The sequence below is a fragment of the Oncorhynchus gorbuscha genome, linkage group LG03 (assembly GCF_021184085.1).
Source record: "Oncorhynchus gorbuscha isolate QuinsamMale2020 ecotype Even-year linkage group LG03, OgorEven_v1.0, whole genome shotgun sequence".
Taxonomy (NCBI): domain Eukaryota; kingdom Metazoa; phylum Chordata; class Actinopteri; order Salmoniformes; family Salmonidae; genus Oncorhynchus; species Oncorhynchus gorbuscha.
In genome coordinates, this window is record NC_060175.1 from 66,726,561 (window position 1) to 66,751,711 (window position 25,151).

A 25,151-nucleotide genomic window follows, 5' to 3' on the forward strand; every position below is an offset into this window, starting at 1 on the left:
AATAGTGAAGAAATAACATATGGAATCATGTAGTTAACAAAAGTGTTAAATATTTTGAGATTCTTCCAACACTGTGATGACAACTTCGACAGTGCATGTCAGAGCAAAAACCAAGCCATGAGCTTGAAGGAATTGTCGAGGCAATTCCGTAGAGCTCAAACAGAAAGGATTTTTGTCGAGGCACAGATCTGGGGAAGGGTACCAAAAAATGTCTGCAGCATTTGAAGGTCCCCAAGAACAGTGGCATCCATCATTCTTAAATGGAAGAAGTTTGGAATCACCAAGACTCTTCCTACAGCTGGCCAAACTGAGCTATCAGGGGAAGGGCCTTGGTCAGGGAGGTGACCAAGAAATCGATTGGTCACTCTGACAGAGCTCCAGAGTTCCTTTTGTGGAAATGGGAGAACCTTCCAGAAGGACAACCATCTCTGCAACACTCCACTAATTAGGCCTTTATAGTAGAGTGGACAGACAGAAGCCACTCCTCAGTAAAAAGGCACCTAAAGAACTCTCAGACCATGAGAAACAAGATTCTCTGCTCTGATGAAACCAAGATTGAACTCTTTGGCTTGAAGGCCAAGCGTCACATCTGGAGGAAACCTGGCACCATCCCTACAGTGAAGTATGGTGGTGGCGTTATCATGCTGTGGGGATGTTTTTCAGCGGCAAGGACTGGGAGACTAGTCAGGATCGAGGGAAAGATGAACGAAGCAAAGTATAGAGAGATCCTTGATAAACCTGCTCTAGAGCGCTCAGGACCTCCGACCAGGGTGAAGGTTCACCTTCCAACAGGACAACGGCCCTAAGCACACAGCCAAGACAACGCAGGAGTGGCATCGGAACAAGTCTCTGAGCCCGGACGTATACCCGATCGAACATCTCTGGAGACCTGACAATAGCTGTGCAGCGACGCTCCCCATCCAACCCGACAGAGCTTGAGTGGATCTGCAGCAAAGAATGGGAGAAACTCTCAAAATACAGTTGTGGCTAGCTTGTAGCATCATACCCAAGAACACTCCAGGCTGTAATCACTGCCAAAAGTGCTTCAACAAAGTACTGAGTAAAGGGTCTGAATACTTATCTAAATAATCTTTCAGTTTTTATTTTTTATAAATTAGCAAAAAAATCTAAACATGATTTGAGGTATAAAAAAAAAAAAATTAAACTAACAAAATGTAGAAAAAGTAAAGGGTTCTGAATACTTTCCGAAGGCACTCTGTGTGTGTGTGTGTGTACACAGTGGGGAGAACAAGTATTTGATACACTGCCGATTTTGCAGGTTTTCCTACTTACAAAGCATGTAGAGGTCTGTAATTTTTATCATCTGTGAGAGACGGAATCTAAAACAAAAATCCAGAAAATCACATTGTATGATTTATAAGTAATTAATTAGCATTTTATTGCATGACATGAGTATTTGATACATCAGAAAAGCAGAACTTAATATTTGGTACAGAAACCTTTGTTTGCAATTACAGAGATCATACGTTTCTTGTAGTTCTTGACCAGGTTTGCACACAGGGATTTTGGCCCTCTCCTCCATACAGACCTTCAGGTTTCGGGGCTGTCGCTGGGCAATACGGACTTTCAGCTCCCTCCAAAGATGTTCTATTGGGTTCAGGTCTGGAGACTGGGTAGGCCACTCCAGGACCTCGAGATGCTTCTTACGGAGCCACTCAGTTACCCTGGCTGTGTGTTTCGGGTCGTTGTCATGCTGGAAGACCCAGCCACGACCCATCTTCAATGCTCTTACTGAGGGAAGGAGGTTGTTGGCCAAGATCTCACGATACATGGCTCCATCCATCCTCCCCTCAATACGGTGCAGTTGCCCTGTCCCCTTTGCAGAAAAGCATCCCCAAAGAACGATGTTTCCACCTCCATGCTTCACGGTTGGGATGGTGTTCTTGGGGTTGTACTCATCCTTCTTCTTCCTCCAAAAACAGCAAGTGGAGTTTAGACCAGAAAGCTCTATTTTTGTCTCATCAGACCACATGACCTTCTCCCATTCCTCCTCTGGATCATCCAGATGGTCATTGGCAAACTTCAGACGGGCCTGGACATGCGCTGGCTTGAGCACGGCGACCTTGGTTGCGCTGCAGGATTTTAATCCATGACGGCGTAGTGTGTTACTAATGGTTTTCTTTGAGACTGTGGTCCCAGCTCTCTTCAGGTTATTGACCAGGTCCTGCCGTGTAGTTATGGGCTGATCCCTCACCTTCCTCACGATCATTGATGCCCCACGAGGTGAGATCTTGCATGGAGCCACAGACTGAGGGTGATTGACCGTCATCTTGAACTTCTTCCATTCTAATAATTGCGCCAACAGTTGTAGCCTTCTCACCAAGCTGCTTGCCTATTGTCCTGTAGCCCATCCCAGCCTTGTGCAGGTCTAGAATTGTATCCCTGATTTTATCCCCAGGTGCAGTTAATACAGGTAATGAGTGGCGAACAGGAGGGCTTCTTAACCTGTTAATCCTACCCCCTACTTTTTCGAACATTCTGTTAAAAATCGCGAAACATTTCAGCGCCCTGCTACTCATGCCAGGAATATAGTATATGCATATGATTAGTATGTGTGGATAGAAAACACTCAGATGTTTATAAAACTGGTTAAATCACGGCTGTGACTATAACAGAACGTGTGTTTCATCGAAAAGCGCAGGACAAATCTGATCACTGAAAATGGAAATATATATCCATGCGCGACTTGAACCCATTGATAAAGGTGAACCACATTTAATGGGGCTGAGGTTGCAATACCTACAGCTTCCACACGTTGTCTAGAGTCTTGTCATTTGCCTAGGCTTTGTTTCTTGGTCAAACAGACGCAAGGCAACGGACAGCTAAAGAATATACTTCGCCTCGTGATCAATTTGATCGCTTATTAACGTTTAATATCTAAAGTTGCATTACAAAAGTATTTCAAAGTGTTTTGTGAAAGTTTATCCTCAACTTTTTGAATTTTAAAAAATGACGTTACGTTATAAGACGCTATTTTTTTCCCGTTTATCACACAGTCTTCATAGATCGATATCTAGGCTATATATGGACCGATTTAATCGAGAAAAAAAAGACCCAATAGTGATTATGGGACATCTAGGAGTGCCAACAAAGAAGATGTTCAAAGGTAAAGAATGTTTTATATTTTATTTGTGCGGTTTGTGTAGCGACGACTATACTAATTATTTTGTTTACGTCCCCTGCGGGTCTTTTGGGGTGTTACATGCTATCAGATAATAGCTTCTCATGCTTTCGCCGAAAAGCATTTTAAAAATCTGATGTGTTGCCTGGATTCAGAACGAGTGTAGCTTTAATTCAATACCCTGCATGTGTATTTTAATGAACGTTTGAGTTTTAACTAGTACTATTAGCATTTAGCGTAGCGCATTTGCATTTCCAGATGTCTAGATGGGACGCCTGCGTGCCAGGTAGGACCAAGAGGTTAAAGAAAAACTAACAGGTCTGTGAGAGCCGGAATTCTTACTGGTTGGTAGGTGATCAAATACTTATGTCATGCAATAAAATGCAAATTAATTACTTCAAAATCATAATGTGACTTTCTGGATTTTTGATTCCGTCTCTCACAGTTGAAGTGTACCTATGATACAAAGCATGTAGAGGTCTGTAAGTTTTTAAGTAGGAAAACCTGCAAAATCAGCAGTGTATCAAATACTTCTTCTCCCCACTGTATATAAATAAGATCAACAAAGAAAAAGCTGTGTATTACAATTGTCGTATATTTAAGTACAAAGATTTCATTCAAAAAAGATTCCAGCAAAGCCCACAGCCAGGAGCTAGCCAGTAACTGTAGACCCATTTTATTCACAGTGCCTTGGCTGTTAACCTGAAGAGTTTTCATTTTTTCTTCGATTCTCCGTTCCCTGACATGTGCTCGTCCATGTAAATAGCAACTATTTATTCTGACCACGAGCTACAGTGCTGAGATTCCAGTTGACATCACTGAAATAGAACTGCCCTCTAGAGCTGTGAACAAGCAGCCAAATGAAAAGGGCAGCCATTTGACGGCACTGGAATAAAACATTTATTTCAAAAGGCAAATCTTTTTTTTATTTTTTAAATACACCCTTTTCAAACATAAGTCACATGTTAGTGCAATTCAAAGGCAGCGTCATGGTTACGAATATTAAAAGGTATTTGGTTTCCCAAAGCACAACAACCAAGACTTTTCAGCAATGTGGCATTGAAAGGCCCTTGCATTTTCTTTTAACCGTTGCTATGTAAATCTAGGGCTCGATTCAATCCGTATTGCGGAAGTTGAGCACTATAGTGCGATTGAAATTTAAAGGTCATTTCTGATTGAGCAGACATACGTAGTCTCTGTGAATGCAGGAACATTGCCTTTAAATTCTAATCGTTCTATAGAGCTGAACTTCCGCAACATGGATTGAATCGAGCAACAAGCCTAACAACCAATACAAGTCAAGAATCAAACGCCAAAGGATGCAGAGAGAACCAGAATTACATAAGACAAGTGAGAAAAGGACACAAATAGCCTAGCATCTGCCACAAAGCCTGACCACAATTAACATGAACAAGACAAACGATAACGAAGTGAGGTATCACAATGGACGTGCCAACAACAGCTGAGGACAGAGTGGCATCTGATTCGGCGCCAACAAATACAAGCTGGGTCATCATACTCCTGTAGAAAACCAAGAGCAGGAAACCACTTCTATAATATAGGAGGTACGTACAAAACCCAAAAGACAGTACACAGTAGAATAGCTGCAGCATACACCACAAGTCCAATGCAAGCTAACCTTACTTCACGTCGTCCGTTTGGGAGTCTGCTTGCTGCATCGGCGCTGTGGCCTATGCAAGTGTGCGTATTTTCCCATCTATTTTCTAACAGGTACAGAGTGAAAGTGGTGTTGATCCTGCTTCTCCAGTCGCTTGGCCAGTCTGTTAGACTACATGTGCTCTGGGTGGTTCTGCAAACACTTGATAAACTCTGTGACCGGATGGCCCTGGTAGCAGATCTGGTACACAGCGTTGAACAGTGGGAACCTGGGAACGAGAGAGGGATCGTTGAGTTGTCACAGTCAATATCTTTGGCTTTTAAGAATAACTGCATTGTTTTTACTACTTCAGATGTATCCTTTTATTCACATTTAACTGAGGTGATTCACTCAACAGAGCCAGAGGTTATTTGTAAGGGAATCCCCACATGCAAAGTAACATCAGTTTCTTCAATGGGTGAAAGAGCTGTTTGATTTCTGTGCCAACTTACTTGTCAAGCAGATTTTTGTTCTTTAGGATGACATGGACTTCAGCTGCTGTTGCTGGTCCCTGGAGCTTCTGTCCATTCAGAATCTCTTTCTCCAGCTCTTCAATTGACTGAGAAGAATAAAAACATGGCTGTTGAAGTCAAGGCTGCTCTCACCCTAAAAATACATAACTAAAATTCACTCTCTGGGCCCCTTTTTATTTTCAAAGCTTATAATTAAAGGGATAGTGCGATATTTTTGGCAATTATGCTCTTTATCAGATGAAATAATGGATACCATTTCAGTTCTCTGCGTTGGCTAACGAAACTACCTCCAACTTCCTTCATACTGGATGCAGAGACATACAATCGGTATCAATGAGGTCATCTGACAACATAAAAATAAATCCCTTTAAAGCTCTCATCTTCTGTATTTACCCTGTTCCAATCCTAAAGGCTATAATTCAAACCATTTTTCCATTTTTATGTCGGCCCTGTCTTTATCTAAAAGCCAATTAAATCACCGTCTCACCTTCCCAGTCTTGGCAAAGGCTTCGGCCACTTTACGGTTGCGGCCGCCATAGCAGGTCGTGATGAGGTCGGCGACGCCACAACTCTCCAGGAAGGTTGCTGAGGAGACGGGCCCTGCGGTGCAGAATATGCGCGCGAAGGCGATCATCTCCATCAGCCCCAGTCGGATTACAGCGGCCTTGGTGTTGTCCCCGAAGCCCAGGCCGTCACAGAAGCCCGCCCCCACCGCCACAATGTTCTGACAGCCACAGAGAGGAGGGCAGGGGTTAATGGCTTCAACACATAAGGACAGCCTTTTTTCTTACAAGCACACTTTTCTCGAGACTGCCCTTCATCTAAGAAGTAGATGAAGGGCATGTATACAATTGGAAATTAGGAAAGTTTTGAGATTCAGACGTCGAGACAACATGACTAGACATTAAGTAAGGAGAGGCCAGGGAGAATCTAGAAGGCTGCGTTAACAGCTGTTCTGATTGGTCAAAAGACCAAAAAATGGAAAAGGAATCAGAATTGGTCCGCTTATGTAAACACATCCTTAATGGTTGAGTGTTCACCTTCAGTGCGCCACAGATTTCAACCACATCGGACTCCTCCACTACAGTGACCCGGAAGTTACTGGTCTGCATGAGTTCCTTCAGCAAAGCCCCATGTTCTTTATCCTTACATCCTTGGGAGTGGGAGATTTGGAGAGGGACATTGTTAACCCTTTTCAATCCTAACATATATTTATCTTTCAAATATTTATTGAAAAACTCTAGCACTTACCATGTGACATAACGAGGAAAACTCAAGGTACAGGGCCTAATTAAAAGGCCTAATTACCAGGCTCTAGTTACAGGCTTAGGGCACAGGGTTTTTATGGTAAGGCTACATGCACAAAAAGAAAATGCACTAATGGCCCTCAAAGTTGGCTATTACACCACTTTTTTTATCAGTACCACATGTCAGAGTAATGAAACGAGTGAATGGACTTGAAAACGGGTGGTATAGCCTACATTCTAAAATGCGATGTGGTTCAACGAGAACACTGGCCTTATGAAAAGGCAGTCACACGCGAACTGCAGTGGACGCATATATTCTGGCCTAATGGCAATGGGAAAACGTCATTACACTTTTGGGTGTTTTGTGTAACAGAGGTCTCTTTCCATTCACCACTGTTTGGAGGTTGGAAATATGTTGAGAGTGAATACCTTTATTAAATGTCTCCACACATATTGACAAAATAGAATTAAATGAATACCTTACTTTTAGATTTGCACTGTATATATTTACCCAAACCAAATGTTCAGAAAGGGGAAGAAAAAGAAAAACACTGGACAGCACACCATTCAGAAGTATGAAAGACAATGATAACCCAAGCCCGTTACAATGTGGAATCTAACCGATAGTGGTCTCACAGAACTTCTCATCGGCGACCTCGTTGGCGATATTGGCCCCCATCAACACACTCATGGCGATGCCCAACTTCTCCTGGATCACATCAGAGATGAGCTTCAGTCCATCAGGGCCCTCATCCACACCCTGGAGTAAAACACATAGCATGAGTACACAGTACACACAGTAAAGCAATTAAAAAGACCTACAGCGGGGTCTGAAAGTATTGACACTGTTGATAATGGTGAGCAATAATGACTGTATAAAATAAATCATTCAAAATACTGAGCTATATTGTACGCTGAAAAAAATTGGAATTTTAAAGATTTTATACTGATAAAATTGCTCAGAGAAAGAGATTTTGTTAAACAAGTATTTTTTGTTGATCATTACCAATAACAGAGGTTAGCACGCATTGACCGTTTTGTAACTTTCTCACTTATTATTCTCAATTCATTCCGTAATCATGGTAGGATCAATACTAATGTAGAAGTGTTTAGAAACATTCTATTCTTATTTATAATAAAAGTGATTCCAAATGACAAATGATTTACCATTTCATTTATATTGGGCACAAAATAATCGATAATAAAACTGCAAATACATTTAACAAGTTTGTACGTGCTAGGAATATGGGACAAAATACTAAACTCGACTACTTTATTTAATAAAAATCTTTAGAGGTGTCAATCATTTTGACCCCTACCTTTGAGAGGAAAAAAAGTATTACTTGTTAAACCAAATCTCTTTCTCTGTGAAATTGTATTAGTATAAAATATAATTTCCTAATTATTTTGGGCAGACAATTATAGCTCAGCATTTTAATTTTTTATTTTATACTTTCGTTATTGCTCAACTTTATCAGGGCCAAGGGTGTCAATAATTTCAGACCCAACTATATATTACAGTGGAGCTATGACCTACAGTGGGGCAAAAAAGTATTTAGTCAGCCACCAATTGTGCAAGTTCTCCTACTTAAAAAGATAAGAGGCCTGTAATTTTCATCATAGGTACACTTCAACTATGACAGACAAAATGAGAGAAGAAAAAGAATCCAGAAAATCACATTGTAGGATTTTTAATGAATGTATTTGCAAATTATGGTGGAAAATAAGTATTTGGTAAATAGAAAAAGTTAATCTCAATACTTTGTTATATACCCTTTGTTGGCAATGACAGAGGTCAAACGTTTTCTGTGTCTTCACAAGGTTTTCACACACTGTTGCTGGTATTTTGGCCCATTCCTCCATGCAGATCTCCTCTAGAGCAGTGATGTTTTAGGGCTGTTGCTGGGCAGCACAGACTTTAAACTCCCTCCAAAGATTTTCTATGGGGTTGAGATATGGAGACTGGCAAGGCCATTCCAGGACCTTGAAATTCTTCTTACGAAGCCATTCCTTCGTTGCACGGGCAGTGTGTTTGGGATCATTGTCATGCTGAAAGACCCAGCCACGTTTCATCTTCAAAATCTCAAGATACATGGCCCCATTCATTCTTTCCTTTACACGGATCAGTCGTCCTGGTCCCTTTGCAGAAAAACAGCCCCAACGCATGTTTCCACCCACATGCTTCACAGTAGGTATGGTGTTCTTCGGATGCAACTCAGCAATCTTTGTCCTTCAAACACAACGAGTTGAGTTTTTACCAAAAAGTTATATTTTGGTTTCATCTGACCATATGACATTCTCCCAATCTTCTTCTTGATCATCCAAATGTTCTCTAGCAAACTTCAGACGGGCCTGGACATGTACTGGCTTAAGCAGGGGGACACGTCTGGCACTGCAGGATTTGAGTCCCTGGTGGCGTAGTGTTCCGGAGGGTAGGCTTTGTTACTTTGGTCCCAGCTCTCTGCAGGTCATTCACTAGGTCCCCCCACGGGGTGAGATCTTGCGTGGAGCCCCAGATCGAGGGAGATTATCAGTGGTCTTGTATGTCTTCCATTTCCTAACAATTGCTCCCACAGTTGATTTCTTCAAACCAAGCTGCTTACCTATTGCAGATTCAGTCTTCCCAGCCTGGTGCAGGTCTACAATTTTGTTTCTGGTGTCCTTTGACAGCTCTTTGGTCTTGGCCATAGTGAAGTTTGGAGTGTGACTGTTTGAGGTTGTGGACAGGTGTCTTTTATACTGATAACAAGTTCAAACAGGTGCCATTAATACAGGTAACAAGTGGAGGACAGAGGAGCCTCTTAAAGAAGAAGTTACAGGTCTGTGAGAGCCAGAAATCTTGCTTGTTTGTAGGTGACCAAATACTTATTTTCCACCATAATTTGCAAATAAATTCATAAAAAATCCTACAATGTGATTCTGGATTTTCCCCCTCATTTGTCTGTCATAGTTGAAGTGTACCTATGATGAAAATTACAGGCCTCTCTCATCTTAAGTGGGAGAACTTGCACAATTGGTGGCTGACTAAATACTTTTTTGCCCCACTGTACATAATATACAGTGTCTTCAGAATGTACTCATACCCCTTGACACATATTTTGTTGTATTACACCCTGAATTCAAAATGTGTTCTACACACAATACCCCATAATACCAAAATGAAAACATGTTTTTAGAAATTTTGGCACATTAATTGAAAATTAAATCTCATTTACTTAAGTATTCACACCCAAGTCAATACTTTGAAGAACATTTGGCAGCAATTACAGCTGTGAGTATTTCTGAGTAAGTTTAAGTTTTCCACACCTGGATTGTGCAACATTTGCCAATTATTATTTTAAAAATTCTTCAAGCTCTCTCAAATTGGTTGTTGATCATTGCTAGAGAACCATTTTTAGGTCTTGCCATAGATTAAGTAAATTTAGACCAAAACTAACTCAGCCACTCAGGAACATTCACTGTCTTCTTGGTAGATGTGGCCTTGTATTTAAGGTTATTGTTCTGATAGGTAAATTCATTCCCGAGTATCTGATGGAAAATAGACTGAACCAGGTTTACCTCTAGGATTTTGCCTGTGCTTAGCGCCATTCCGTTTCTTTTTTATCCTGCAAGACTCTGCAGTCCTTAACGATTAAAAGCATACCCATAACATGACACAGCCACCACCAATATGGAGAGTGGTACTCAGCAATGTGTTGAATTGGATTTGGCCCAAACACAACACCTTATTCAGGACAAAAAGTTAGTTGCTTTTGCCTCATTTTTTGCAGTATTACTTTAGTGCCTTGTTGCAAACAGGATGCATGTTTTGGAATCTTTGTATTCTGTACAAGCTTCCATCTTTTCACTCTGTCAAGGTTAGTATTGTGGAGTAACTACAACGTTGTGGATCCATCCTCAATTCTCCTATCACAGCCATTCAACTCAGTTTTAAAGTCACCATTGGACTCAGCGAAATCCCTGAGTGGTTACTTTCCTCTCCGGCAGAGTTCGGAAGGATGTCTGTGTCTTTGTAGTGACTGGGTGTTTTCGATACACCACCCAACGTGTAATTCATAACTTCGCCATGCTCAACATCTGCTTAATAATATTATTACAATTGTTTTTACCCATCTACCAATAGGTGCCCTTCTTTGCGAGGCATTGGAAAACCTCTGTGGTTGAATCAGTGTTTGTAATTCTGTGTTTGCGGGACCTTCCAGATAATTGTATGTGTAGGGTACAAATATGAGGTAGTCATTCAAAAAGCAACACTATTATTTCAACTTATGTGACTTGTTAAGCACAATTGTACTCCAGAACGTAATTCCACTGACATTATGGGGTATTGCGTGTAGACCAGTGAATATGGGTGGTCCCGTGAATCAAAACTCTACGATGCCATGCTCTACCTACTGGGCTACTGTTATAGGTCTGCTGAAGAGAGCATGGCTGTTAGCCAAACCTTGATGAGTGACATTCCTAGTGCATGAATCTTTATCTTCCCCTTCATGGTGTCACACACTCTGCCAATGAACTGGTGGGGGATCACAAACACTAGGATGTCTGCTTCCTTGGCAGCATCCACCAGCTCAGGAACTGCCAACTGGAGGAGAAACAGGAGAGGGGATAGTTAGGGGCACTGGTCTTGGTCTGTGTGTCTCATGTAGTCCTTGTACATTGTAAATAGAAAAGAAAGAGCTTGCACACTCATAAGCTCCATCATGCACCTTTATTCACAAACAACGTTTCGATCCTGCAAGGATCTTTGTTAGGTTGTACATTGTCAAATGAATGTGTTATTGATTCTAAATGGTGGGTGCCACAGTCCAAAAAGCTACAGTACATCAAAGGTATTAAAAAACTGTTATTTTATAATTGTGTGTAACATAATGTAAGTGACAGCTTGATCTGTGCTAAATCAGCATGACTCATCCTACCAAATCTGTTGAGCGCAAGCCAGGGGGCAGGGGTTCAAATCAAAACAATTTGTCACATGTGCTGAATACAACCAGTGCAGACTGAAATGCTTACTTACAAGCCCTTAACCAACAGTGCAGTTCAAGAGTTTAAAAAAAAATATACCAAATAAACTAAAGTTTAAAAAATATATAACACAATAACAAGGCTATATACAGGAGGTATCGATACCGAGTAAATGTGCCGGGGTACAGGTTAGTCAAGGTAATTTGTAAATGTAGGTAGGGGTGAAGTGACTATGCATAGATAAACGAGTAGCAGCAGTGTACAAAACAAATGGAGGGGCCCCCCTCCATTTGGGGTCAATGGAAATAGTCCATTGGCCATTTGATTAATTGTTCAGCAGTCTTATGGCTTGGAGGTAGAAGCTATTAAGGAGCCTTTTGGTCCTAGACTTGGCGCTCCGGTTCCACACGGTAGCAGAGAAAACAGTCTATGACTTGGGTGACAGGAGTTTCTAACAATGTTTGGGCTTGGTCTGACATCACCTATTATATTGGTTCTGGATGGCAGGAAGCTTGGCCTCAGTGATGAACTGGGCCGCACGCACTTCCCTCTGTAGCGCCTTACGGTCAAGATGCCAAGCAGTTGCCATACCATGCTCTCGATGGTGCAGCTGTAGAACTTTGAGGATCTGGGGACCCATGTCAAATCTTTTCAGTCTCCTGAGGGGGAAAAGGTGATGTTGTGCCCTCTTCACGACTGTTTTGGTGTGTTTGGACCTTGATAGTTCGTTAGTGATGTGGACACCAAGGAACTTGAAACTCTCGACCCGCTCCACTACAGCCCTGTTGATGTTAATGGGGGCCTGTTCGGTCCGCCTTTTCCTGTAGTCCATGATCAGCTCCTTTCTCTTGCTCATATTGAAGTAGAGGTTGTTGTCCTGGCACCACACTGCCAGGTCTCTAACCTCCTTCCTATAGGCTGTCTCGTTGTCGGAGATCAGGCTTAATGATTGTGTTGGAGTCGTGTTTGGCCATGCAGTCATGGGTGAACAGAGACTACAGGAGGGGACTAAGTACACACCACTGAGGGGCCCCAGTGTTGAGGATCAGCGTGGCATTCGTGTTGTTGCCTACCCTTACCACCTGGGGGTGGCCCGTCAGGAAGTCCAGGATCCAGTTGCAGAGGGAGTTGTTAAGTCCCAGGGTTCTTAGCTTAGTGATGAGCTTTGAGGGCACCATGGTGTTGAACGCAGAGCAGCATTCTCAGTTTTATTCTAATCCGTGGAGATCTCCTCTCGGAAATTGCTATGGCGTGTACTGTGGATTGTAGTGAGTGCTGCAAGGACAGCTGCAACACATAACTGAGCCAGGGCTGAACCTTTACACATATAGTCCAGCAGAAGGCAGCTGACAGCATTCCCCACAGCAGTTTATTACTCAAACTGTCATATAGCATTAGGCAAAGATGTGACGAGGGTAACAATTAAACAGGCAAGAAGGGTATTGGTTTAGGGGTAGGTCAATTTCAATTATGTGAATAATGGATTATAGAATTTGTATTTTTTTTAAATCACATTCCTGAGCAGGATTACAACACATAGCAGCATGCGATGTGCTCCTCACCACATTGGGGGGAAGCTTGTGTCCAGGCAGGTACTTGACGTTCTCATGGTCTGTGTTGATGATCTCTGTCAGTTTGCGACCGTCCACCATCTCCTCAAACACCCACATGGTCACAGTGTTGTCAAACTTAGAGTTGTGAGCAGCATTGGTGCCTACTATCTTGGCAATGGCAGAGCCCCTGTGTAGTAGAGAAATTGCAATGTAAATTATATTTGCTCTGTGGTTTTCTACAAGAACAATTGTACCCTAGACTGAAGAATGCAAGTGCTAAAAATACTTACTAAAAATAAATACTAAAATACAAAAAAAAAAAACTTAATCTTATTGCAAATGTACAATTTGCCAGATTGACCCTTAATTATCCTATTAAATAGGCAAATGGTAGTTGCTCTATTTTATGATTAAGGGCAATTGGATTGATGGTCATCCAGCTGAAGTTTGTTTGCATGCAGTGGCCAATTATGGCTAACATTACATAATGCAACGGCACTACTCATCTCATACATGTGGTGATACATGAAAGATTACAAATGTTGCAAACTCCACCTGAAACTGTGCATGTCATGTCAAGCCAAAGGCAGCTTCACATTTAAAATTGGCTAACTGATTTGGGGCACTAGGGTCAAATATAATTATTTCCAGCCCCCCACCTCTGCTCAAATCTATATTTTTGGGGAAAACTGCTCACTTCCTGCATTTCAACACATTTTGTCATGAGGCTGATAGAAAATGTTGCAGTTTTAAAGAAAATGTCCTTTAGTCTGGTAAATCAGGCTGTAATAGACAATTAACTGGTATATACACATTCTGAAACTAATACCTCCAAACTAGTGTAAATGTTTCTTACAATTCAGAATGTGGAATACAATATGAAACTTACTCTACTGGTTGTCTGTGCAGTTTGTTTGTCAGCTGCTCGAAATTTGAGGCAAAATATTAACATGAAAGTATTATTTACCTGACGAGAGAGAAGGTAGGTATGTCTTGGTTCGGCACAGAGGTAAAATTCGTTTCATATTGAATAGTTGGTTCTCTCTCGTCAATTGCATTCACCAAACATGCCATGACAATGAAAATGGGATATTCTGAATCAGGGGAGGATGGAGAACAATCAACCTTGTGTGGATTTTTTTTATTCAGATTTCAATCTTTAAAATAGTTTTATAATAATTCACACAAAAAAAGGTGCTGATTGTTCTCCATCCTCCCCTGAATCAGAATATAACATTTTCATTGTCATTGCATGTTTGGTTCAATAGCTATTGACGAGAGAAAACCAGAATACCCGATATAAAAACCTATTTTTTCTCGGTTGCTTGTAGATTAATTTATACTTTTGGGAAGTACATATCGGCCTTAGCTGGAGTAAATGAAGATAGCTGCTCAACGGCAGGTAGCCTAGTGGTTAGAGTGTTGGGCCAGTAACCGAAAGGTTGCTAGATCGAATCCCCATGCTGACAAGGTAAAAATCTGTTGTTCTGCCCCTGAACAAGGCAGTTAATCCACTGTTCCTAGGCCATCATTGTAAATAAGAATTCGTTCTTAACTGACTTACCTAGTTAAAAGGTTAAAGGTTCAAACAATTTGGTGAGTAAGGAATGTATTTTAGCATAGCTGTCTAATGAGAGTTTGAATCACAGTTTCCTGGGCAAAGGTTAGACCCATCACACATTGTCAACCTCTAACATGCTAACTAAACCAGCCGCGTTGTGTGCACAAGTGTTGCAAAATAAAATGTACACATGCATGTTATTAAATCTTTTCATCCACCCTACTTGCGCACATCAACAGCTGTCTGCATAGCCAGGTCCTAAAATAGAACTTGGACACCGCAGTCCCACCTCTCCCATCGACTCATTGAGTTTTACAAGTATACTAACCCATGTGAGTAATTGAAAGATGAACGAGGTCCACACTCTAGTCGGTGAGCGTATACCGCTAACGTCTAGCAACCCAAAGGTTCTGAATCTCATTATGGATAACTTTAGCATTTCACTAATTAACTACTACTTTTAAGCTACTTTGCAACTACTTCCCCTAACCCTGTAACTACTTTGCTAGCCCTAACTCCTAGCCTAGTTAACATTAGCCACCTAGCTAAAGTCAACCACAACAAAATTGGAATTCCTGTAATGTACACAAATGTGTTATTTATTTTATCAGGGATTCATACAGAGGCCAAGGTCTCATTTACAGATGAGCCTTGAATTACAGGAAATACACACACCAATATAAATTCAAAATACAAGCAGAAAGGACATGGTCATAAAACATAAAATAAAACATTTGTCAGTAATAAGATCCCTCAATTATGATGAAAGAAAAGTGTGTACACACAAAATACATTGTGATAAATCATGTACAAACAAAAAAAGTGGACTTTTCCCATGTGCATGTCACGAATTTTGAATCAAATCATGTCACAATAAGTTGTGATGGTGTGTTGTGCGTTCTGACTTCAGTGCAGCTCAGTGTAAACAAACTTAATGTTAGGGTCTGTAGCTTCTGGCAAGTAACACAACAACCCAATGTTTATCTCCAGTTCCAGGACAAATTAGCTAGCAACAGAAAGCTAAATACAATGCCTATGAATGTTTCATGTGTTTCGATCGGTCGTCAAATTAATATATAGTTGGCTTTGGTATTTTAACCTGTGTGTCATGAACGCGTCGGGTGATAATTGACCAAAATGAATCAACAGTTGGTGAGTTTGGCCAAGCCGTAACGCACAGATAGTGCCCCCTCCCCGACCTTCGGTGATCCGTTTGAAACAATTCGCCCCAGCGACCTGTTTGAAAATGCGGCTAGAATTAGCCGGTCAATCAAGCCAAGTTATGTTAGCTAGCTGCAGTACACCCAGACACAAAGCTTTCGGTATAGATACATTTTCTTACCAATTGCCAGAGCCAATAATGCAGACTTTCTTGGGAGTTGCCATTGAAAAGACCCTTGCCGACGGACAAAACTGTCATGTGAATTCAACTGTAGGCAGTGTACAGAGGGCTTGGCAGATCTAGCTCTTATTTCATTGGTTAGTCTAAGGTAGACACAGTCCCGCCCACTATTTTCATCCGAGTACTATCACTGAGGGCATTCGATTATCTGGTCCGTTTTACCCCATTAAAAGGAGATTACACCGGGTAAAAAATAATTGCATTCGTTTTGGAACCGGGTCTCAAAACAAAAGTGACGTAGGTTAAGCGCTTAAGCACGTGTATTAATGAGCAGGATTCTGTGTTTTTCATGCGAAAGGGATTGCTGGTTATAAACGTGCTTTAATTCTAACATATATTTTATGGAAAAGAGATGTTGTATGTTTCTGAACGATGCTGCCTTGTTGACAACATGGCCGAGCGGCGCAGAATACTGTTCGATTTGAGAAGAGAACTTCCCTCACAGCTTTTGTCCGTTCACGTTACGGGCCATAGACCGGTGCTCCACGGTTCAGCTTAATCGAAGTCCTCCAGTCGTTGTTGAGTAGGGTGAAAAGTTACCTACCCTGGCTGAAAAGTAACTTGGCCAACGGTTCCATGTGGGACAATTTTAATTGATGAAACTTAGAAAATTAAGTCACACTTCATGATTTTTTTGCTCATGAAGTACAAACATCACCATCTGGAGAAAACACAACTGTGACGCACATAAAGCTCTTCATTATTCTTAATGAGAATCTATTAAATCAAAGCTGAGACTTGCATCATAACCTTGGATGACCTTGGATATATACACCTTGAATAAAAATCAGCCTTTGATAATTAAACAGATTGGTTTAGCAGGGCTGGCATACTCAACATTCCAATGATCACAATTCAAATGATTTCATATCTGCTACCCAGCAGATTTAAAAGGAGAGGGCAAAATATGTACTTTGTTACACCTTTCCCTCAGGCAATGATGCATCTCTCCTTCAATTACATTTTTACTACCCTGCCCGTTTGTCTTTTAGCCATCTTTAACTATCCTCCCAATACTGCAGAAGTTGTGCATGCAACATTAATCTCCTCTGGTGTCCTCAGATGGGTATTGTTCATTGTCTCAATTGTACATTTCACAGACCATAATCTCGTAATCAACACTAACTGGCAGAAGGAGGGAGTCTTGTGTGAGACACCATTGAAGTGTTGTAACAAAATGGGACCTTCTTGGGGGGAGGAACTGGTCACAAGGAAACACAGACATTCCAATAGAATAATATATTCAGCAGTTTATATTTGACAATATGGTCAAATAGAGGAAGTTTTCAGTTGTTTTTTTTTACACAGAAAGTGCCTATTCAGACATGGTTTACATAGACCCTGGTTGAAAACTTCCTTTACCTTTACCCCATGTTGTGAACAAATATTTTTGTATGGTAATTCCTTTTAAGATTAAGTTCTGGGAAGTATTGTACGTGCTTTTTCTGTTTCTTTGTAGTACAGGAAAGGTATAGCTGGCATGGATATGAAGCAGTTGTAAGGAGTTTGGGCCATCGAAAAAAAAGAAAAAAGACTGTCTTCAGATCTTGCTAAAAATGCAGCCAAATTCCACTGAATTGAAATGTCATTATACTTTATTGTTGCTTTTGAGATAAATAAAACATTTGAAAACATGTAAACTGGTACGCATAGTATTAATAGAAAAACAAAGGTAAGATCACATACACATACTGTAGCTACATTAATTACATCAACAACAATAGGCAAGACTCTGTAATCACAATCAGGACATTATCCATATTCCTTACTTGCAGCATTTTATTTACATTCAATTTACATGTTGATGATACTGTTGTGCTTGAGAATAACACTACACAGTTACACACTATCATATAACTCCCATTTTCCTATGAGAAAGACATCTAGCATGGTTATATGAGGCATGAGTGATAAGAGATTGGCTTCCTCATTCGTAGGTGTTCCTAACTACATCCAATGGTTCATAATAAAATATATTGTAGTAACAGTGGTCCAATTGTGTAACATTGGGGAATCAGGCAATATTACCATTGTCAAAGAGGTGGTTTGACATCTGTCATCATAGTTCCATCTAGTCTATTCATTTAGCTCTAAAACTATTAACAAGGAAAGCACCATTTGGACTTTTATTTCTTAGAAAATGGTGAACAATCTTTTCAATTTAAAAATGTATTGGTTTTTACACTATAATACATTATGAAAATGCAACTTCATTGAATTGTGTCAACTTGACCCATTGGACAGAGGGAGTAAATTAGAAAACGGGTCAATTTCATGACTGTTATTCATCAACTTGAGAAAGTGTATTACTTTTGAAGTATCACACACACGTACATTCAAAACACAAATAGACACACTCAAAAAAAGCATGCACCCCCCCACCCCCCACACACACCCACACACACACCCACACACACACACATAAACAGACAACAGATGTAACATGGACAAACATGCCAATATACTGCTTACAGATAACACACAGTTTATGATGACATACATGCAACCCAGTGGTGAGCCCTGAAGATCTCATCACACATTCAACCAATATCTACAAGTTGATCAGAGGACATTTCCCACTATCACACAACCAAAGCCAAAATCCCTTAGTCCTGGTTTCTATATCTACATGTAGCCCGAGTAAAATGACATTCTCAGAAGACAATACAAGAACAATTGTATTTTGTACTGAACAAAACTATAACACAACATGTAAATTGTTGGTCCCATGTTTCATGAGCTGAAATAAAAATCCCAGAAATGTTCCATATGCAGAAATTTTTTGTGCACAATTTGTTTACATTCTTTTTATTGAGCATTTCTTATTTGCCAATATTATCCATCCGCCTGACCGGTGTGGCATATCAAGAAGCAGATTAAGCAAGCATGATTATTACAGAGGTGCACCTTGTGCTGCAGACGATAAAAGGCCACTAAAATGTGCAGTTTTTCACAGAACACAATGCCTCAGACGTCTCAAGTTTTGAGGGAGCATGCAATTGTCATGCTGAGTGCAGGAAAGTCCCTCAGAGCTGTTTCCAGAGAATTGAATGTTCATTTCTCAACCATAAGCTGCCTCCAACATTGTTTTAGAGAATTTGGCAGTACGACCAACCGGCTTCACAACCACAGACAACGTGCAACCACACCAGGACCTCAACATCCGGCTTCTTCACCTGCAGGATGATCTGACACCAGTCACCCAGACAGCTGATGAAACTGAGGAGTATTTCGGTATTCTGATTGGCTGGGTCTGGCTCCCAAGTGGGTGGCCTATGCCCTCCCAGGCCCACCCATGGCTGCTACCCTGCTCAGGCATGTGAAATTCATAGATTAGGGCCTAATGAATTTATTTCAATTGACTGATTTCCTTATATGAACTGTAACTCATTAAAATTGTTGAAATTGTTACATGTTTAGACTAAATATTTGCTCCGTATACATGGGATGAAATAGCAAGTTTCAATGACGTTGTGGGCTGCAGTAATTATCATCAAGCAAGCTATACATGGCTATCACTAATCTTGCACCAGTGGAGATCTAAGTGCTATTGAAGTGTTATGCATTACCCATCATCAAGATTCTGTACAAATAAGCTTTATACTCTGACATCTATCTACTTCTGAATGAAACTGAAATGCTCAATTCCTTACTACCTTGTGTTCTAATTGGCTCAGCAGGTGAAGTCCTCTGAGTTGCTTCGCTCTGTGTGATAAGGTAGCATATTGGCAGAGTATGGAGGTGGTGGATGGGAATTGTCACGGAGAGACTGGGGTGGATAATGTGAAATGAATAGTTGGTGACAAAAAAAGAGTGGGAGTATGAGCCAATAACAAAACAAAAAGACAAGTTAAACTTAAAGGGTAGGAAGCATGAGTTCTTACTCACCAATGTAACAACACATTGTAATCAAAGACTTATTGTAAACTGGGTGATTCAAGCCCTGAATGCTGATATCAGACCGTATACCACAGGTATGACAAAACATTTATTTTTACTGCTCTAATTATGTAGGTAACCCGTTTATAATAGCAATTAGGCACCTCGGTGGTTGTGATATATGGCCAAAATACCACGGCTAATGGCTGTGTCCAGGCAATCCGCGTTGCGTCGTGGTTAAGAACAGCCCTTCGCCGTGGTATATTGGCCATATACCACACCTCCTCAGGCCTTATTGCTTAAGTAACTTAGTTGTAATCACGATCTGGTTACCTATAAGTACAAACATAGTTATATATTTGGGTTATTACATTTTTATAAACGTATTTACGGATATTTTCTAAACTACTCACAATGCACTATTTCTCACTGTAATATGGATAATCTACTCTGTGCTACCAAGTTTGTATGCTAGCTCGGTAGCTAGCTCAAGCTGGCTATCGTTAGCCATTAGCCATGCTAGCACGTAATTACATTCCAGACCAAGTGTTGATGGTGGTGAGCTACAATCCACCAATCAGAAGTGTGATGTAAACAATGAACAGATGGGGCACGTGCGGCCATGCTGCATCATGATGCTCTCCATGGACTTTGTGACTGTGTTATGGTGCCTTCTTGCTGTGGGCTCAAAAAGAAAGAGAAAATCATACCTGCTTGCTCTATTTGTGTAGTACCGCATTTGTTCTCCTTTTTGTTTTGTCAACTTTTCAGCATGTTCTCTGGCTACAGGAATTTTGTAACTTTTCCACCTTGGCTTTGTGCTAGCCCACTAGCTGACTGACATCTGTAATCTATCTATTTTGGATTTATCTCACTATATAGCAATTGGATTCTCCTGACTCTTCCTCCCTGGTGAAGCGCCCGGCTCCCCCTTGCTTTGATAGCTAACTCCACCTGTACTCTTTTAAAAGTGTTACTATCGGATGGGCCCCAGTCATGAATCTGTAAGTCTCTACTCTTTCTTTCCTTTTGATCTGCGGTTATAGTGGTGATGTGTTTTTGGTGGTTGGCTAGGCTGGCTGGGCTAATAGCTAGTGTGCTAAATAGCTATCGTTACCTGGCTCGCTAAGATAACTTCATACTGTATAGCTACCATTATTTTGATAACTGGTTAGGTGGTGTTGTGTATTTTCAAAACGTTGGTTTACTTTAATGTGTAAGTCGCTCTGGATAAGAGCGTCTGCTAAATCACTTAAATGTAAATGTAAATGTAGCAGTAAGCTAGGTGTTGATAGCAACTGTCTGACTCATTCAGTGCTAACATGACGTTAGCAGGCTGGTAGGGCTAACATTAGCAGGCTAGTAGTGATACCATTAATAGGCTAGTTGGCTAGCAACCTTACACTTGATTTGTAACAATAATTTCATAAAGTATTTGTTTGTAAGTTAGCAGAAAATGTCATTGAAACCAGTAGTCATGAGTGCATTTGGACTTTTGATACATATTTGAAGGAAAATCCATATGTTACATGTGGTTGTGTTTATGCTACCTACTCTGTGAACTCATGAAAGACACCCAGTGAGAAAAGCAGAGTTAAGGGACAACATAGTCATGCATTTAACATTTAAAAGTGTATCCTTTTGTAGATATGCTTTAAACGTTTTTAGAAAGCACCCTTTTAAATTAGACACTAAGATTTTAAGATTTAAAAAAAATATAGATGAGACAACTTGATGGAAATTGATGGGGTGAGGACATGTTTCTCAAGCTGATACACAACACCACAAACTCCATTGATATCCATTTTAACTATACTGTTGCTCAGAAAAAAATATCAACTTCAGTTTTGGAGATAATACTTTTCTATATTTGGATCTTTGATTTGGTATTCCATTGCTCTGTTGCAAAGCAATTTACATTAGCCAATGTAATCTAAGGGATGCATGTGATCCATTGGATTGGTTGTCTTGTATCCTACTGTGTGCAAGGTAAAACTAGGAATATCCCCACACACACATTCATGAACCTCACCAGGTACGTTCATTTAGAACACATTTTCTTTTACAAAAACAACCTGGCTTCATGCATATGAAATTCTTAATTGAGATGTTTAGACATGAAGCAATATGGCTGCCTTCTTCCGAGAGCTGCAAATGCTTAGTGAAAGTTACTGACGTGACATTTCACATCGTCCAGGCTCAGAACAGCTCCCTGGTCGTTGTTGCTGTGTTTGTGTTTCTTCTCTGAGCTTCGACAGAGCTTGTACTTTATCACCTGTAAGGAAACATAGATACCCCTTGCAAAGGTCAGTGATGCTCTCGATTTGAGACAAAGGCTGGTAAGAGAAAAGGTGGACATTTCTGGAGTCATTCCTGTGTGTGTGCCTCTCTCTCTTTGAGAGTTATGTGTAGCAAGCATAAATGTTTCATTCTGCTTTTCTAAGAGCTTAAAATAATGGAGTCAGGCAGAAAGCATGACGGAAATGTGGCTGAGTTCTGTCACTGTAGAGAGTACTAGAAAGAATTAAAAGATTACCTCATAGATGTAGTCAAACAGCTCCAGAATAGTAAGGAGACTGGCTCCAATGAAAAGACCCATCTGACCACCAATATCACCTGGGAGGGAACAGAGAAGGACAAAATGATCAAAGATAATAAACTTCTCCAAAAGATACACATTCCCAACAAAGTATCCTTTAAAAGAGAATCCATGTTTTTTGCTCGTCATCATTGAAATACCTAAAAGTCCTGCTACTTCATAGGCTTTCTTCTGTTCGATCATCTCATAGTTTAGAGCCTCAAAGAAGATGTCCAGAACCAGGATATTGTCACTGTTACAGGAAGAGACCATATTCAAGATCTAAACAGCAAACAGTTCACATATGAGGTTCTGATAGAGAAAATCATTATTTCGTTGCTGAGTATTGGAAATGGAACTGGAGGGTAAAAGATGCAAGGGCCAAAGCCCGAATCGAATGCATTTTCCATTTCTTGCCTGGTACTCCATAATCACTGTAAAGTTTTTTATCTGGTGTTTGGAACACAATACTCACGCTATGTATTGCTCTGACTTGTTGTATTTCTTGGCCAGATACTTGGCAGAGGCCTTGCTGGGGATCTTGACGAAGGACAGCTCTTTGCTGTATCTGGTCATGTTGCACGGTGTCTCACACACACAAAAATCGTTGTCTCTCTCCACCAGGAAGTCTGGGGGGCCAAAGAGAAAGGCCGCAGCATTGTGACAGTGATATAGGGACCAACATAGAGTTGCTATGGTCTTAGAAACAACAGTCGGGATCTATTCCTTACCAAGAGCTGGATCAGCACACTCTTTGTACAGCTCAGGGGTGCAGTATGGGGCATCTCCTGCACACAGAGAGATAATCAATCAATATAAGTTGAACTTGAAAATGTAAAAAGTCCAGACTAGGTAAACGGCTGGATGTGAGGGTTCACCTACCAGGCATATGTACCATGCGACAGTTACAGTTCTCTACCAGGTAGCGCGTCTCACAGTCGATACGGCAGGCGGTGATGCTGTAGGACTCAAAGAATTCTGAGTCTATCCGTGTCACCTTACAGTCCCCCCAGGGTGGGGGCAAATATATCAGCTAGAACACACACACACGCGCACACACGCACACACACGCGCACACACACACACACACACACACACACACACACACACACACACACACACACACACACACACACACACACACACACACACACACACACACACACACACACACACACACACACACACACACACATAAGCTACAACTACAATTGCATAGGTGTTCAACACCACAACAGTTACACAGGTGGTGCTGACGGCATATTGTAAAATTATGACTTCTTTGTTGAAATAATGTTTTACAAATAAGGGTAACGTCCCTACCCGCTGTTCCTGACAGGAAACAAAGGTCTGGAACCCAGGTGCCACCCCAAAGCCCAGCTGGTCGATAAAGGAAGGCTCCTCCTGACTGTGGATCTGAACTTTGATCCCAGCCTCAAACGTGGTCTCATCTGTGGGGAGGGGAACAGAGGCAGGGGTCACTGCACCATCCATGCATGTTTTATTTAACTAATGAACCCACTGGCTCCAGCGAGCAGCTAGAGTAGTCTGTTTGATAGAGCAACACACATGTGAGCTGCGTAATGAACTGGAAATAAACCACACACACACACACACTTTTGTCCTCACCCGTCTCTCCCCACACAGGGATGTACTCATCCTGCTGAATGTCCAGCATGAGCTCCAGCCCGTTACCCATCCCTCCCTTGGTAGTTATGAGAGGTGTGCGGCCCTCACCCCCCGCGTTGAACGTGTAACACTTCCCATAGCGAGTGAACACCTGAGGAGAAAGATGAAAAATATGAAATATGAATGAGATAGCAAGAGCAGATGTCCATCACAATAGCAGAGCCATAGTAGATGTAACTTGCCACTGGGGGTCAGTGTTAATCTACATTAGATACCACAGTGCCACGGGTGATGAGGGTATTCCTTTGGGTTTGGGGCTGATGGAGACTAAAGGGCCAGGGATTTAACATTCCCTCACAACCTCTGTGCTATAGCAGCTATAATAGGATGCTGTTGATACTATTTCTGAATATTTAAAACCTTTTCTGTCACCTGAAGTAGTTATTTTAGGAGATTTTAACCTGGATCGGTTTACCCCGGGCTCTGATCATTTGAAGAATATTTGTCTCGACTTTAACCTGACTCAACTAATCTCCAAACCTACACGGATTCATGTAAGAAACCTAGCAAACTCCTCGCCGATTGACCTAATGTTGACAAATAGCGCTCACAAGCACTTGTTGACTGGTGTCTTTGATAAGGACATCAGTGATCACTATCCCTTTGCATGGACTGGAGATAATAAACAGAAAAACATTATGAAGACACGTGTTTTTTGAATATTCCCCCCAGGTGTTTTGTTCATCATATGTATAGCTCTATCAGCTGCATGTCTGACCCTGAATTGGCTCTAGAACTTTTCTCATATATTTGTATATCTCTGGCAGGCAAACACGCCCCCTTTGAACGCCTTAGAGTTAGAAATAGAACAAATGTTTGGTTCTCTATAGAACCTTCAGATCTCGTTATGACGAGGAATCAGGCCTGGGCCGAGCCTACAAGAACTGACTCTAGAAGAACTGACTTGGCGGCTGATTGTGCATTGTTTCAGGCAATTGAGAAGTAGATGTACTTCCTCAATTAAGAAAGCTAAATCAAGCTACTTTCTGAGTTCTAACTCAGACT

General features: G+C 41.1%; 2 protein-coding genes across 3 annotated transcripts in view; both read right to left on the minus strand.

Annotated features, from left to right (window-relative positions):
• Positions 1-3,469: 3,469 nt before the first annotated feature.
• LOC124031735 (glycerol-3-phosphate dehydrogenase [NAD(+)], cytoplasmic) lies at positions 3,470-16,077 on the minus strand. Its single transcript, XM_046343346.1, has 8 exons — positions 15,941-16,077; positions 13,047-13,224; positions 10,964-11,104; positions 7,141-7,279; positions 6,313-6,425; positions 5,760-5,996; positions 5,252-5,358; positions 3,470-5,028 (listed from the first exon to the last, which is right to left on the minus strand). The coding sequence occupies exons 1-8, from the start codon at positions 15,982-15,984 to the stop codon at positions 4,932-4,934; spliced, it is 1,056 nt and encodes a 351-aa protein (XP_046199302.1). The 5' UTR covers positions 15,985-16,077; the 3' UTR covers positions 3,470-4,931.
• A 3,228-nt stretch (positions 16,078-19,305) lies between these two features.
• The window catches only part of LOC124021428 (acid-sensing ion channel 1-like), a 90,238-nt gene continuing 84,392 nt past the window's right edge, over positions 19,306-25,151 (minus strand). The window contains exons 3-11 of one of the 2 annotated variants that reach the window (XM_046336626.1): positions 24,087-24,237; positions 23,781-23,908; positions 23,340-23,490; positions 23,189-23,245; positions 22,933-23,086; positions 22,619-22,710; positions 22,416-22,495; positions 22,056-22,154; positions 19,306-19,769 (exon numbers count right to left, since the gene is read on the minus strand). In XM_046336626.1, the coding sequence (XP_046192582.1) occupies positions 19,674-19,769; positions 22,056-22,154; positions 22,416-22,495; positions 22,619-22,710; positions 22,933-23,086; positions 23,189-23,245; positions 23,340-23,490; positions 23,781-23,908; positions 24,087-24,237 (1,008 nt within the window). In that variant the 3' untranslated portion in view covers positions 19,306-19,673. Of the gene's footprint in view, positions 19,770-22,055; positions 22,155-22,415; positions 22,711-22,932; positions 23,087-23,188; positions 23,246-23,339; positions 23,491-23,780; positions 23,909-24,086; positions 24,238-25,151 lie in introns of both variants that reach the window. The other variant, XM_046336619.1, reaches the window with a different exon arrangement.

Coding starts and splice junctions, on each gene's coding strand:
- LOC124031735 (XM_046343346.1), bottom strand. CDS start 15,984: ATGGCAACTCCCAAGAAAGTCTGCATTATTGGCTCTGGCAATTG. Junction 7,280..10,963: donor TAGGAATGTCACTCATCAAG/GTTTGGCTAACA, acceptor GTTTTACTCCAG/GGTGTGGATGAGGGCCCTGA. Junction 5,359..5,759: donor CCTTTGCCAAGACTGGGAAG/GTGAGACGGTGA, acceptor TATTCTTCTCAG/TCAATTGAAGAGCTGGAGAA.